Source organism: Neovison vison, chromosome 6 (assembly GCF_020171115.1).
Source record: "Neovison vison isolate M4711 chromosome 6, ASM_NN_V1, whole genome shotgun sequence".
Lineage (NCBI taxonomy): Eukaryota > Metazoa > Chordata > Mammalia > Carnivora > Mustelidae > Neogale > Neogale vison.
This window is the reverse complement of record NC_058096.1, coordinates 18,189,830-18,205,341: the sequence shown is the minus strand read 5'-3', so window position 1 is coordinate 18,205,341 and position 15,512 is coordinate 18,189,830. Positions and strand designations below refer to the sequence as shown.

Here is a 15,512-nt window from a genome sequence, read left to right as displayed (position 1 = left end):
GATCAGAGGAGGACAGGGACAAACATGAGGACAGGGGTACGGCCACAAGATACTCTGGACCGGGTTAGATAGGTCAATGAGGCATTTAACTAGCACGAGAAGATTCGTGTTGGCCCTGATTTTCGACTCAGACTTGCAGTTAAGGTACAAAGGTGTGGACCTCGGGGGTTAGATTACATTAGCCTTCTTACCAGACTCTGGGGGGCTACTTGCTCAGCAGGCGACTGCCATGGAATCATTCACACCAGCACAAGGGCGCTCCTCCAAGAATGTATTTATTTACATGAAAACACCGTTTTATACAAATTGAAGACAAATCTTAAAGGGTCTGTCCAGGCAGGCCTTCCCCTTTCACTTTCTTTTGCTGTCATAAATAAAATGTTTTTAGACCGGTTGAAAGAAACTGCATCTGCCTCTTCTTCTTCCCTTCAAATGACTCTGAATATTTCATGTCCCTAGTTATCCTTTAAAGAAAACTCTTGCCCAGGGTGATTTTATTTAATTTATTTATGTAATACAGTGTAGAAAGCTATCATGGTCATAAGCAATGATTCTGTACAATCATCCTGCAGAAAATTTTTTTGGGAGAATTCCTGGTAATTTGAGACCAGCAGAGCACTCCCTCCCCCCACCCACCCCCACCCGTAAAAGTGCTTACAATGAACAGGGATTCTTTTCTTTATCAAAGATCCAAAGGTACATGGACAAAAAAGTTTCAATTCTCAATGCCTAATGTGTGCACATAAAACAGGCACAAAGAAATAAATGTGTATCCTCGTAATTCCTATATCACAAATCTAGCAGAAGCAGCAATCTGTACAGTAAAATGCAATCATGGAAAAAAAATTCTCTAGATCATTTGGAATACTTAAAAATGCTCAACTTTAGAATGCATAGTGATCAGGAAAAGAATACTTAGGCAAGAGAAGCAGCTATACTCCCACGTTCACACGAAGCATCCCCCATCGATTCTTAAAGCATATTTCAAGTAGGACTTAATTGGGTCACAAACCACAAGAATAATATACAACTGGCTAAGGGGCTACGTGATAAATAATCAGGAGAGAATCTATTCATGCACTAGTTCGATACAGCTAAGTTCTTTACAGTACACAAAACCCATTAATAATGGAGAGACCAAAATGTAAAGAGAGAGAATACATTGCTGATTTGTATATTAATTCAAGTTCAGGCATCTACTTGTGTTATATAGCACAGCGGTCGAAAGGCAATGAGTAACTCATAAAACAGAAGGGCTTGTTTCTTTCCACATTATTCTATAAATGAACACCGATGGGTAGTGAAGCAATGGTTTTGCTGTCCGACTTCAGAGGCTGCTGTCGCGGGGGTCTAGTTCTGCATCTGCTCGAAGAACTTGTAAGTTGGATTTTCATAGCCATTCTGCTGCATCTTGGAGAGGTGGCGCTCCTCTGGGGTCACAGCAGCGTCAACCTGAAATGCAAGGGCGAGGAAAAATGAATAAAAAAAAAATCGATCTTTTGAAAGCACACATGTGGAAAGGTAAAATAAGGAGCACGGTAGGTTTCTTTCCTTCCCAATGTGACCCCTCAGAGCAGGACACCTGTGACCAACCAGTTACGTAGATGCTCCATCTGGCCACCAGGTGGCGCCGAAAACCTTGCCGAGCTGGCTCTGCTCGCCGGGCGCTCATTGGTTGCTCCCCTCACTTCAGAGTAACTGGATACATTCAGTGCAATAAATATTTTTTTTCTTCCCTGTTCGCTCACTAAGGGACCAAAAGGCCACAGTGGAAAACTGTTTTACTTAAAAATGTGGTGCTAAGTTGGAAAAAAAAAAAATCCAAGAGCATCATGGAGAGGGAGCGACGTATATGGGCAGAAGCTTAAATAAAGCTAGACGGCTGATCTTCCCACACTCATTTTAATTTGTCCCTGCTTTCACGAAATCTAATATGACCAGAGGCCTGAGAATCTTTTAATTAAAATGATGATCTACATATATCCAAGGGGCCATGTGGCAAGGAAAAAAGGAAAATATTCAAATATTCTGTTCTAGGTTATATACATATAAACACACAATATATGTGTGTGTGTATGTATGTGTGTATATATATATATATATATATAAAATTATTTATAAAAAACTGAGTACTAAGACTGGAGCAGGATGTCCTGCACAGACCCTCTGCGTTGACGTGCTCCGTGTCTAGGATTAGGCCAGCAGCTGTGACCCGGCCACGCCCCCGCCCCCGCCCCGCCGGACAGGAAGGTTAGGACAGGTTATCCCGGTTAGGACGGGGCCGGGAACGGGTATCTGCTCTCCGCGCATCCGGCAAGGTGCACGTGGGGAGCGGCTGCTCACGTCTCCGGTGGACCTGCCGCACCACGCACAACGCACGGAATTCAGAGAGGAAGTTCACAACTCTTTGCTGAATGAACTGCAAGTTGAGGTTCGTTATTCCACCTCGCGAGCAGGACTTGGAACCACCCCGTCGGGTAAGCCCAGGGCGGCCGGGACGGGGAGACGGCAGCTCCCGCAGACTGGACGCGGCTGGTCAGAGCTGCCCGCTCTGCGGCGGCTCCTCACGTCCCGTGTCCCCCCCACCCCCCGCGACAGGTCCGGGCACCCCCCCACCAGGACGAAGCCACCAACCCTCTCCCGCCACGTCGGTGCTCGGAGGACGCTGCGCATTCCGCTCTGCCCTCCTTATGGGAATCCTCACTCGTGTTTTTTCTTATCCCTCCTCTTCCTCCGACCTGCTGCGTTGTCAACAAATGAGGTCCCCGTGCTTTAACTGGCCACTGGGTAATTAGCCACGGACTTGCCGGTTCCAACGCCGTCACTGAAGATGAGCACCGATAACGAGACATCTCATCCACTCCGCGACTCAGCGAAACAGCCTGTCTGTAGCACTGGGGCCATAGGAACCTGGCCTCTTTGTATCTGTGCCGCCTTTTACTGATATTTCAAATAGTGTCAAGATTAAAAAAAAAAGTCTTGCTGAGGAGATCCAGCTCTGCAAAGCTGCCATGTTGCTGAGTATAGAAAAAATACACCGTGTGACTGTTAGAATATCACGCCTGTATGTCCTCCAGGAACACACCAACCCTCGCCCTGACTGTCAGCTGTCATCTGTATTCATCAAGGTCAGGGGGACACCTGGCAGCTTAATGGTTTATCTCCTCTTCAAAGGCCAAAGCCAAACGCTTAAAACAGTCCAGCCAGAAATGGGAGGCTGAGGTGGGCGTGGAATGCAGGCCTCGAAGGTTCCTGCCTTCTTGGCCCTTTTCCACCTGCTAATCTTTATTATCTTTTGCGGCTGGGAGGGTGGCTCAAGCTTCACCATGGCTGCAGCGGGGAGGCCGAGCCCTCAGATCTCAGAGGGCTTAGGAGCCTTCAGGAGGAGGGATGATTTTTACAAAATGGCACCCAAGGAGCTTGGGTTGTAGCTCTTTATCCTGAGCCGCTTGAAGGCTCAAGGCGCAACACTGAGTGCTCACATCCACGGATAAACCTACCACTAAAGGAAGAGCATCAGGTAAGGGGGAGCATTCCTCCCTAGTGGGACCCAAGGTTAGGTCCTCCAAGGCTAAGCTACTGCACTGGTGGGGACCACCGTGTGGGGCTCCCCACTACAGTGCATGCAGAGCTTTGGCATCAACACCTCAGTATTGTTTCCCTTAAAGCAGAGCCAGGGGAAGTTGGAGCCCGTGATGACTGTTCTGGAAGGAATGAGGGAACAATGAAGTTGGGGACAGAATCCCCATCTGCCCAGCAGGCAGGAACACCTACCACTTGCTGAGGCAAAAAAACACACATGCACACCACCTCTGCACACACCCCCTCTCCTGAATTTCTGGGTCAGATCACATCCATAACTGGTCCTAAGTCTTCTTCTGGCTCTAGGTTCTGGGAGCTGTGTCTTTATGGGAGACCTTAGGACCCTCTGCCCTGCACTCTGGCCTGGCTTCAAACCTTATTCCTTTGCTATATCCAGAGGAATTCACAGCTCAACTGTCAAGACTGCAGAGATGAAATTCTTCCTGGGTCTCCTTAGTTTCTAGTTCCTCCGTATCGTATCATCTCTAGTGTGGGAGTAGTAAGCCGGGAAAATCCACATTTTAATTTGATTATGTAGAATAACCAGCAGGATGTGTGTTCCTGGGCGTCCCTTTCATGAATAACACTGAGCTACACAGAACCAGAGTCCTGACGCCTAAGCTATTCTATTCCAGGTCATCTAGGTGCACAAGGGAAGGAGAAGAAGATAAACCACAGTGACTTAATACATAACCACAGTGGTGGGTAAGACCCTCCAAGGAGTACGTGCAGCGGGAAGGAGAGCAAAGCAAACATCAACCAGGTTTTCAAGCTAGTCGTTTATCCCTCCTCTAACCCCCTGGTGTTGGATTTGGTGTTCAGTCGTGCCCAGCTTCAGTTTTTTAACTGTCATTCCATCTCCTTATAAGGGGTTCCCTCATGTTTGCTGCCCATGTTCAGGGACCTTCTAGCAGGCGACGGATTCCTTTGCTATGCCATCATTGTCATTGATTCCCCATGCTTTTCTCTGATCTTCCACTGTCTCTTTCTGCTGTTTGCTTCCAGCCACAAGAGGTTCTGGGTCCAGCCATGCTTTTCTGTACCTCTGCTTCCCACTGAACCTGACCATTCCAACTGCTCCACAACAGCCACGTTAGTGGTGGTTCGTTACCTCCATCCTGGTGGGTCAGGTTCTTGTCAGGAAGAAAGGGCCCCTCTGGACATATTTTTATCGTGTTAGCAATAGGACGGCACATTCATCAGGCTAAGTCATACGCTGTAACCCCATAAAAAGCGAACTGGCACCTCTCTTCTTATTCTGATCATTAATCAGATGGCTAGTGCGGGGGATGAGGGATGGGAGAGTTCTGATGGTCCAGTTATCAGACCCATGTATGGAAAAAAATTTTATACCCTATAATAAAGAGATTTTGTGCCAGCCCCCTTAATTTTTTTTTGTTACGAGATCTATCTGCATATAACATTATGTAAATTAGGGTATACAATCCGTTAACTTGATACAGTTACACACTGTAATATGCTTATCATTATGGTGATTAATTAGCAACTCCATCAGGTCAGAGAATTATCCGTTCTTATCCTTAAAAAAATTTTTTTTAATTAACATATAATGTATTATTAGCCCCAGGGGTACAGTCTGTGAATTGCCAGGTTTACATTTCACAGCACTCACCATAGCACATACCTCCCCAATGTCCATAACCCTACCCTCCTCTCCTTACCGTTCTTATCCCTTATTAGTGTTTGGAATAATTAAATTCTAGTCTCTTAGCAAGTTTGATTACAATACAGTATTGGGGACTATATTCATTATGCTGCACATTAGATCTCCAGGCCTCATTGATTCCTTGCTGCCAGTTTGTAACCCTTAAACCCTTGTCCTGTCCCCTCCCCTCCAATCCCCTAATTAAAGGAGAGGTCTCCCTTTAATCAGGAAAGAGCTACAATATGCATTTTGGACTATCTAGTGTCAATCGCCATCAGTGTAGAAGAGTGACATCACCAACCACTCAGGATCGGCGGACGGGTAGGACCTTATGAAAGCAGGAGCAGTGGGATCAATCAGCTGGCGCTGGGACCCTCAGCTACCACAGACAGTGGGCACCTGGGTGACACAGTGGAACAAAGGGCCGTCACATCACTGCCTGAGATACCAACAAGGCACCGTCATCTCCTTGAGGAGCGTGGCTGGCTAATGGCTTACTGGGTGAACCTCTGGCCTTATGGCTAAGCAAATCATTACATCAATGTTTACCACTTATTTTTTAAAAACTAAAACTGGCAACAGCTCTATTAATAAAAATACTAGGCTCCGTGTCATTTCCATGTCTGTGATCTCCTGTAGGCATCTTCAGCTCTGAGAAGGGAGTTCTGGAGACGGAGGCTTTCATCAATTCTTTTCTTTCTTTCTTTCTTTCTTTCTTTTTTTTTTTTTTACAGACAGAAGGCACTAGTAGGCAGAGAGAGGGGGAAGCAGGCTCCCCGCCAAGGCAGAGAGCCCGATGCGGGACTCGATCCCAGGACCCTGGGACTACGACCTGAGCCGAAGGCAGCGGATTAACCCCGAGTCACCCAGGCGCCCGGCTTTCATCATTTCTTCATGCACTGATGGGCTGAAGCGGGACAGTGTTCTGTCCTGACAGATGCAGGCCAGTCTCGCTGGAAATGTTCATTTATTTGTTCTCAGTGAAGGAGGGCTACTCACTAACGAAGCAGGTGAGCCAGAGCTGGGAATAAGCTGATTCCTGGGGCCCTGAGTGGGAGGGCCTGCTGAGATGGGCAGACCACGTCCGGAGAAGGACCACGTCCACTCGGGGCAGATGCTGCTCTGCTCTCGGAGAAACACTGCCCTGAAACCCCACAGCGCCCGACATCACCTGCGCCAGGTGACAGCCTCGGTGCCGCCGTGGCCCGCAGCTCTTCCCGTCCACGTTCACCCACCCCGGCCCGGCCATAAGCTTCCCGAGGGCGGGAATGGCGAATGGCACCTCGGGTGACGTCCTGGTCCGGCGCTGCCCTGCGCTGCTCGACACAGAACCGCGCACAGCGATGCTTCTGGAAGGGAGAGAAGGGAAGGCCTGGAGAGGGAGAAGGGGGGTGGTTTCCAAGCTTTTGACAACACCTGCACTTTCAAGGAAGAGGAGGTGAAGGGAAATAAGAAGCAACACCATACACGGAGGGCACTCACTCTGGAGAGGTTTCTAGATGCTCTTAAGCAGCGAGCGGAACGAGGATCAAGAGAAGAGCTGAACAGCTGTTCTCCCTGTAGTTCTGCTCCTTCAAGGATGCCTCCTCGCCTCAAGATGAATTTTCTTCCCCTCCCCGGAATCTGGGTTAAAGTGTCAACTTATTCTCTGACATCCCAAATCCAAGGAGACACTGGTTGGTGACTAACCACAGGAAACTTTTAACCTAGGTGGCTGTAATGAGGATTAAAGGGTTACTAATTCTCAGGGTGCCCGGACGGCTCCGCAGGTTAAGCCTCCGACTCTTGGTTTCGGCTCGGGTCATGGTCTCAGGGTTTTAAGATCAAGCCTTGCCTTGTCCGCTTGTCCACCCCGGGGTCTGCTTGTCCTTCTCCCTCCCCTTCTGTCCTTCCCTCGACTCATGCTCTCTCTCTAAAATAAATAAATAAAATCTTTAAAAGAATTACAAAGGTAGCTAGGTCTCTTATAAAGAGAACAAAGGTAGTTAGAGGTCTTGTTTTGTAGACATGAGATACTATTTTCTACACTCAGACCAGTGACTGAAAGGAAGGAGTGATTCTCAAAAATGAATACATGTTTTGTTCAGGCAGAAAATGTTCAACACTCAGATTCTAAGCCCATTTAGAAATTGTTTCCTTAGGTCTGGGCTGGGACCTTTTAAATAAGTAGCTGGTAAGTCTCATGCACAACCGTGGCAGAGAGTGCCCTTGAGAGACCTTGGTTTTCTGCCCAGCATCCCTGGGCTGTTACAGGCTGAACTGTGTCCTCGCCAGATTCCTAGGTTAAAGTCCTCACCCACAGTGTCTCACAATATGACTGTATTTGGAGGCAGGGTCTTTAAAGTGGTAACTGAGGTTCAATGAGATCATTGGGGGTAGACCGTCATCCAACAATACGGGTGTCCTTACAGGAGGAGGAGATCAGGACACAGACACGCACAGAGAAAAGATGACGTGAAGGCCACCTACAAGCCAAGGAGCGAGGCCTCGGAGGAAAACCAAACCCGCCGATGCGCTGATTTCAGACTTGCAGCCTCCAGAACTCTGAGGAAATACATTTCCATTGTTTAAGCCACCCAGTCTGGGACGTGGTAATGGCAGCTCTAGCAGACCTATATAGGCTTTTTGCACTCTGGTACCCCAAACAGGCACTTGACCTGATAAAAAGGAAGATGCTTCCTGGGAAGATCCGTCAGTCCGAGGCCATTAAACCCTACAATGACTGGTGACAGACGGCGACTACACTCACTGGCCTGAGCCCTGCGTAACAGAGTCGTCAGACCACTGTGCTGTACACCTGGAACAACACTGTATGTCAACTCTGTTCAGTTAAAAAAAAAAAAAAACTCCCATACAATAAAGAAATGGAGAAGTTTTTTTTTTTTTTAAATGAGCTAGCATTCTTTTTTTTTATTTTTAAATTCAGTTAATATATAATGTATTATTAGTTTCAGAGGTAGAGGGCAGTGATTCAACAGTCCTATAGAACACCCAACACTAATGAGTGCCCTCCTGAACGCCCGTCACCCAGTTCCCCCATCCCCAGGGCACCCTCCTCCCTTCCAGCAAACCCTTCCTTTGTTCCCTATGATTTAGTCTCTTATGGTTTGTCTCCCTCTCTGGTTTTGTCTTGTTTTTTCCTCTCTTCCCCTATGATCCTCTGTTTTGTTTCTTAAATTTCACATATGAGTGAAATCCCATGGTAATAGTCTTTCTCTGACTGACTGACTTATTTCGCTTAGCACAATACCCTCCAGTTCCATCCATGTCACTGCAAATGGCAAGATTCCATTTCTTTTGATGGCTGCATAGTATTCCATTGTGTATATATACCACATCTTCTTTATCCATTCCTCTGTTGATGAACATCTGGGCTCTTTCCAAAGCTTGCCTACTGTGGACATTGCTGCTATAAACATTGGGGTTCACGTGTGCCTTCAGATCACTACATCTGTATCTTTAGCTTTATCATTTTCAGCTTTTTGAGGAACCTCCGTACTGTTTTCCAGAGTGGCTGCACCAGCTTGCATTCCCACCAACGGTGCAGGAATGCAAGCTGGATGTGGAGAAAGTTCCCCTTTCTCCACATCCTCGCCAACGTCTGTTTTCCCCAACTTGTTAATTTTAGTAAAAGGGGCTTTTCAATTATTCAAGTATAAAAACATTTTTCTTTTTTTGCCCAAACATGAAATGAAAAAAAAATTGTTTTGAGTAGAAATGAAGTAAACTGATGCTAGCAAGGCTACATCTCCCCCTGTCTCAAAGGACACAGGCTCAGAAGTACTATTATTAGAAGACGGGTACCCCAGAATCGCTGATGTTGTCATTGCTTATTTGATGTGCCCACAGGCTAGTCTGTCAGTCATCTGTCTTGTTCTGTCACACCTCCCCGCTCCCCAGGATGGCCACTCCAGTCTGGACAGGGAAAAGAAGACTCAAAACCAATTTTCATCAGCAGATCCCATAAACAAGCAGCCAGGAGAATGGTAAGTGCTGGCTGTAATGAGGTTTCTGGCCCTGCCAGACATTTAACTTATTTAATGCTGACCTGCCCTTCTCTGATCGAGAATGGTGCGCAGCACATGTCTTTGGGGTTAGTGAGAAGTTGGGTGGATTTCTCTCTGGTGGAAGAAGCAATAGATAGGCTATGGGACAATCTGTATTTGGACCTTGGCTTTATTTAGTTTGACAGTAGGTGAACATTTCTGTCTGGGTCTGTTTTCTCATCTACAAAAAGAAAAGATCAATTTGACTGATCACTGAGATCTCTTTCACCTCTAAAAAAGCTAAGATTTCTCAAGTGATTCTCAAGATTCACTTTCTCTAATAGTTTCCTAGAAAATTACATACACTCTGAGGATTACCCGCCCCCCTGCAACCCAAGCCCAACACCAGAACTGCATTTTAAATGCCCCTGGCTGGCTCAGTCCGTGGAACACGCAACTCTTGATCTTGGGATTGTGAGTTCGAGCCCCACATTGCGTGTAGAGATTACTTAAAAATAAACTCTTAAGGGACGCCTGGGTGGCTCAGTTGGTTAAGCAGCTGCCTTCAGCTCAGGTCATGATCCCAGCGTCCTGGGATCGAGTCCCACATCGGGCTCCTTGCTTGGCAGGGAGCCTGCTTCTCCCTCTGCCTCTGCCTGCCATTCTGTCTGCCTGTGCTTGCTCTCTCTCCCTCTCTCTCTCTAATAAATAAATAAAATCTTTAAAAAAACAAAACAAAACAAAAAAACTCTTAAAAAAATGAGTAAGAACTTATCTGTAAACTTTCTATTTTAGTATTTTGTATCACGGGTTTAAGAAGTCATATTTCAATCTTGAAGCTACTCCATTTTGTTGGGGTAACCCACAGCTTCTGTGCTGTACACGCTCATGTTAGTCACGTGTTGGCCTGTGGGGACAGAATCCTGAAGCATCTTTGTGCAGTAACTGTGACGGTCACTTGGTGAAGCTTCTCCCCACTTCCAGTGTGACCGCACTAACCTCCGGAATGAAGATATTTCAGATAGAAGTGCAGGGTAACAGGTTGAACATCCGGAAAACCCTGGAAGCTCTGCTAAGCTGTTTGATATCATGTGATTTTCTGTGAAAATCTTCCCTGAAAATTACCATTAATTGCTGCTACCTGCTTTTACTTTTAAGTCAGACTCTTTAAGCCACCCCCCCACCCAAAAGGGAATAAATGGGTTCAGGTTTTTTTAGGTTTTAGGGTTTTTTTGGTAGCAGACTTCTACCTTCCTTTTCATTTCTAACTTGTAGTTTTTCTCTTTTCCTTTAAATGTTCGAGGGTAATCACAATATCTTTAAGCCAGGCATCATCATTAATATTATTTTGACAATTCAGTACAAATTCTAAGAAGCTGAGGGAACAGCGTACAATCCAAAGCCTGGATCACAGTATTTCTAAGTCAGAATGAATAAAGTCAAAAGAAGAAAACAGCTGCCAAACTTGAGCACCATCATGCAGGAATCTAGATTTTTCCCCCCCAAAGAAGAGATACTTAGATGATTCATAGTTTAATGCCAAGCAAAATCTCCCGCGTAGTCTTTCTTTAACCACTGCTTACAAACGTGCAGCCACATTTACCTACCTCCACCACACCGTGATGAATGGACGTGTACTGTTTCTTCTTCAGCATCACCAAGGTGATGACGATCACTGTTGCTATGACAACACCGCCCACCATGAGTCCAATGATGGCACCTTTGTTTGAACCCACATCTTCTGCAAAGAACACCTTGAAAATAAATCAAGAAAAAGAATTGCAATTGCAGGAGACAGCTAGATAGGGTAAGTGAAGAGTCTTAGTGTCCACCTTACGCTGTTAAGTTTGAGTTGGTGGCCATTCCATTATCTGGTGCATACTTTGAAAAAAACCCCACACATTCTAGCTACTAATAATGACACCTATAGGACAATGTACAATATGTGGCTTCCCCAGTTCTGGGAAATCTACTTTCTATTCCACTCCCCGCCATGGCCCTAGAAAGGCAGAACAGTAGCAAGAGGAACCTGAAACCCTCTGACAGGTGGGACATCTGGGGAGAGTGGGGCAGGGATCTACCAAGGCTGGAAAGGCATGGATCATGGTTTTTAAAGAGGTCACTGGAAGCTACAATGCATGACCAGTCTGCCTTAGGTGCTTTTCAAATCCACAGATGTCCTAATTTCCTCAGAGGGACATTAATACATGAGAATAAAGCACCTGAGACGAAGGAGTTCATCCGAAGAAAAAAGACACTTGTTACCTACTTCTAGCCACAGTCACTCAATAGGACAGTACTGAGCCCCGAGAAGCCTAATGCTTAAAAGAGAGTTTTTCCAAAGGGAGGAAGTAGTAGGCAAAGAGATAAGAATTTTAATGGTCACACAGAACTCCTGCTTGCTTACTGTTTTCTCCAGAACCCCAACTCAACCTGCTGTTTTATTCGTGCTGTTTGTTTGAATTGAACGTCAACATGGTCACAGACATTTAGTCAGTCTGATAACCTTGCCACACAGCGCTCAACATTCCTCCACGCTGTTTGTAAAAGCAAGTCACTATTTCCCAACCTCACCTACCTAACTGGAATTATAAAAGCATCCTGCACCTTTTATAATCCTATTATGTAAGGAGACCATCTTCTGCCGGACCACCGGGCCTAACTGCTACTAAACATATCCCACCTTTATCATAGACATTAATGAAGACAGCTCCCTAGAAAATTCTCTCTGTCTACTCTCAACCCAGGAATCGATTTTCCACAGTGACAACGAACATCCTAGAGATCTGAAAAGGCAATACAAAATACAGCAAATAGAGCCGCCAATTTCCAAGAGTCTTACTCAGGGTCTATTTGCAGCAAAATGAGAAACCGTTCATAATTATTCCTCTTTCTCAACAAATATGCTAGCTCGACGTATTTATAAAAAGCAAATCATTAATTAGCTAATGGTAAAAATGTGAGGTAATCAGGAATAAATGCGAGTCTGGACATCTTCCTATGCCTTTAAGAAAATACTGTAATTTTGTAATATTCATTGTACTAATTATAGTACATTATCTTATCAACTAGCTCAGCAGAGGGAGCTGATTCCCCTAATTGCTGCTGCTGCCATTAGTCACTGTCGCATTACAGGAGGACACGGGCCCCAGAAAATGCAAATCCACACATTAATCTTCAGCTCCGTGCCCCACAGCCCCCAACACTTCAGCGGCTCCCCCAGAGTTTTTTTTAACCTCTTCAGCACCAGCCAGATCAAGACTGCCCCTGATTTCATAATAATGGAGACGGGATTAACCTGTCAGGGAAAACCATGCTGCAGAAAACGGAAACGTTCTTGTACGTAAAAGATTATGGGAGCTGAACTGCAAATCTGAGTCACGCGCCCATTCTGGATTTGCTCCCATTATTTAGAGTGAAAAGAGGCATTTTCACAGGCATTTCTTCTGGAATTTACTACTTGGATTTATAAATTATATTGATGAATATTGGAAAGATATTCTGTCCCTTGAGAAAGAGCACGCCTGTGGCCCCGCCCCGCCCCGCCCCACGTGCATGATAGGTGCCTGAGAGCGAGTCCGTCTCAATAGTTTTATTACTGGTTTTAGTACCATTTTTTGTTGACTACTGAATGCGCAATGAAACTGTCTTCTTCATTAACTTAACCCGCTTCCTGTGCTTACTGATAAGATGAAAGAAGCCCTAACATAATGCAGGATCTGATTTGTCCAAAGCTTCTGGTAAAAGATTTTATGTAACGACAGGAGCTGCCTGCAAAGGGGATGGGGGCTCCCCTTTGATGGACCCTGATTTTAACATTTGGGGGAAACAACAGTGGGTGGAAGAAGACTCGGTCCGAAAAGGAAGCTGCCGTCTTCCTTGCCCAGATCTCTCAGGACGCAGCACTGCTGGGAACGTCACGGAGTCCGCTCCCCTCCCCACCTCCCCACCTCCCCACCGCCCCGCCTCCCGCCTCCACCCACCTTGGCAGAAACCCAAAGACCCTACCCCTGCAGGAGAACTTAAAACGTGGGCGTTGGGGAAGGGACAGGAAGGAAGGGCAGAGGGAGCAGTGGGGTGGCACAGGGAGAGAGGTAACACATGCCAACGCCAAATCCACCTCTTATAAACCCGTCTTCCTAGAAAACAGGGGAACTGAACTAGAGTGGTTGTCAGAATACACATTAATTTCACTCTAAGCCCTGGGTGGGCTTAGCAGCAAAGAACTACTCTATAAAGACCCTCTTTTTGTTTTCTTTACGCATCCGTGAGGACCCTATAGGCAAGTGCTTTATTGTTTTTATTTTTTTCCCTCATTGGCTTTCCAGCACAGCAGGGACAAGTGTGAGCAGGTCATGTGGCGAGACAATCATTTTACGTACCAATTTTTGATGATGAACTTCATACCCCGAGTCATGTCGGAACTCGGCATCCATCTTCACCTCAGAGATCTCTTCCGTCTTGATGTTTGTCAATCCCGAACCTGCGATAATCCGAAAGCATCACACCATCATTAAAGGACGCACGACACTCAATTCATTTTCTCTGTAAACATGAACACTGTAACACAAAGGCTACCAAAACGTCCTTTCTCGGTCTGGAGGGAGGGGAACCAGATTTTAACGACTTTCTTCAAGAAAACTGGCACCCTGTATAACCCTTAACCACTCCCTGTTTCAAACCAAAATAAATTTAAAGATTAAAGAAATCCAAAGGTGAAGTTTCTACTGCCTTTAAACACATGTTATATATATAAAATATAAAAATATAAAATTATAAAATATAACTTTTATATAAAAATATATAAATATATAATTTACATATTTATATATATATTTTAATGGGGGAAAACCAGAAGTTAAATGCTAGTTGGGAAGTTGGCAAGGATGTGTTCCCAGAATACACTGGTTTGTTTTAGGGCCTTATTGTTTAGCCTATTCTACGTCTTTTCCCATGTGTTCTCAGTCTTCTGGAAAAAATAATAAAAGTCTTTAAAAAATGAGTACTAATTACCTGGTAGAACCAAACTGCTACTTTAGGGCTTCATTCTAATTATAAATAAATTATGTTCATGTATCTATGTAGTGAAGCATTATAAAAATCATATTATTTATTTAGTTAGGTGACTTAGTTATAGATACAGAATATAATTGGTTCATCTGCTGAATAAAGACTTGCAGTACATAATTTTAGAAAATGTTTCTGTGGGACTAACAGAATTTATAACTTACTAACTCTTCCTTCTCTATAAATTGCTACATGATTCTTACACTAATTGTTATAATAAATTTCATTTTCCAAATAACGATTTGAAGCTACAAAACAAAACGCAAAGCCATTTTTCAAACAGAAAAATGAAAGCACAAAACAGAAGTAATCAGTTTCCATGCTGTAGCATTTAAATATCCAAAGTTATAATTTCAGGACGAGAAGGACTCTTTTTTGATATTTAAACTTTATTTTTCCAGTGTTCCAAGAAAGCCTTTAAAAATCATGTCCTCTGTGGTATTCTCTCACCCAAAGGGCCAACCCTCAGGTTCTGAGTGAATAGAGAAAAATCTATCTGTTTGCCTCCATTTCGGACAGCTCTGCCTACAAGAATGATGGTCTTCCTTACCCCAAACTCCAATCAGTTCCCTCAAGGCATCTACACTTGGAGCCTATTCAATGCAGAAGAAGCAGAAATTTCCTTTCTGCCTTATAGCCTTTTTTTTTTTTTTTAAGTATATGTGCTGCCGAAGTGAGTACTCTGCCTTATAGCCTTGAACAGACCGGACACCTGAGGGAAGGTATCATGCTCCTGGTGGTCCTTGCTCTGGCTACAGGTCACCAGGTCCTTCAGCTCCCACGGAACCTCATTTCTTGCTTTTTGTCCAGCCACTCCTACAGTCTTATCCACAGGGGCCGTGAAACTTGTCACACACCTTGCTGAAACTGAAAAGCACAACGTCCACAGCACACCATGTGCCAATGTAACAGCACAGCTCACACAAAAAGGAGGATAATTTGACAAGACCGTGGGCACCCCTGCTGGTTGTGACAGATCCCTGACTCCTTGTCCAAACGTTCACAAAGCTTCCATTTAATAACTCGTCTGAAAACAGAGCCGAGATCAACATCAATCTACACCTGGCCTGTAGATTGTCACCTTCTCTCCTCTGCTGTCGTCTGGTGGAACTAGTCTCTTCTTCCCATCTTCCCAGCTCTCCCGCCCTGCAGAGGTCCTCAAAGATCATGGAGAGTGGTTCTACCATTTCCCCCTCCAGTTCTCCTAGCCT

The 15,512-nt window shown here is 45.2% G+C and overlaps 1 protein-coding gene across 8 annotated transcripts in view; it reads right to left on the bottom strand.

Moving 5' to 3' along the window:
- Nucleotides 1-258: 258 nt before the first annotated feature.
- Nucleotides 259-15,512, bottom strand: part of LOC122908359 (amyloid beta precursor protein) — a 271,290-nt gene continuing 256,036 nt past the window's right edge. For all 8 annotated transcript variants that reach the window (XM_044251072.1, XM_044251073.1, XM_044251068.1 and 5 more), the window contains 3 exons: nucleotides 13,617-13,717; nucleotides 10,842-10,988; nucleotides 259-1,452 (listed from right to left, as the gene is read on the bottom strand). In XM_044251072.1, the coding sequence (XP_044107007.1) occupies nucleotides 1,351-1,452; nucleotides 10,842-10,988; nucleotides 13,617-13,717 (350 nt within the window). In that variant the 3' untranslated portion in view covers nucleotides 259-1,350. The remainder of the gene's footprint in view (nucleotides 1,453-10,841; nucleotides 10,989-13,616; nucleotides 13,718-15,512) is intronic.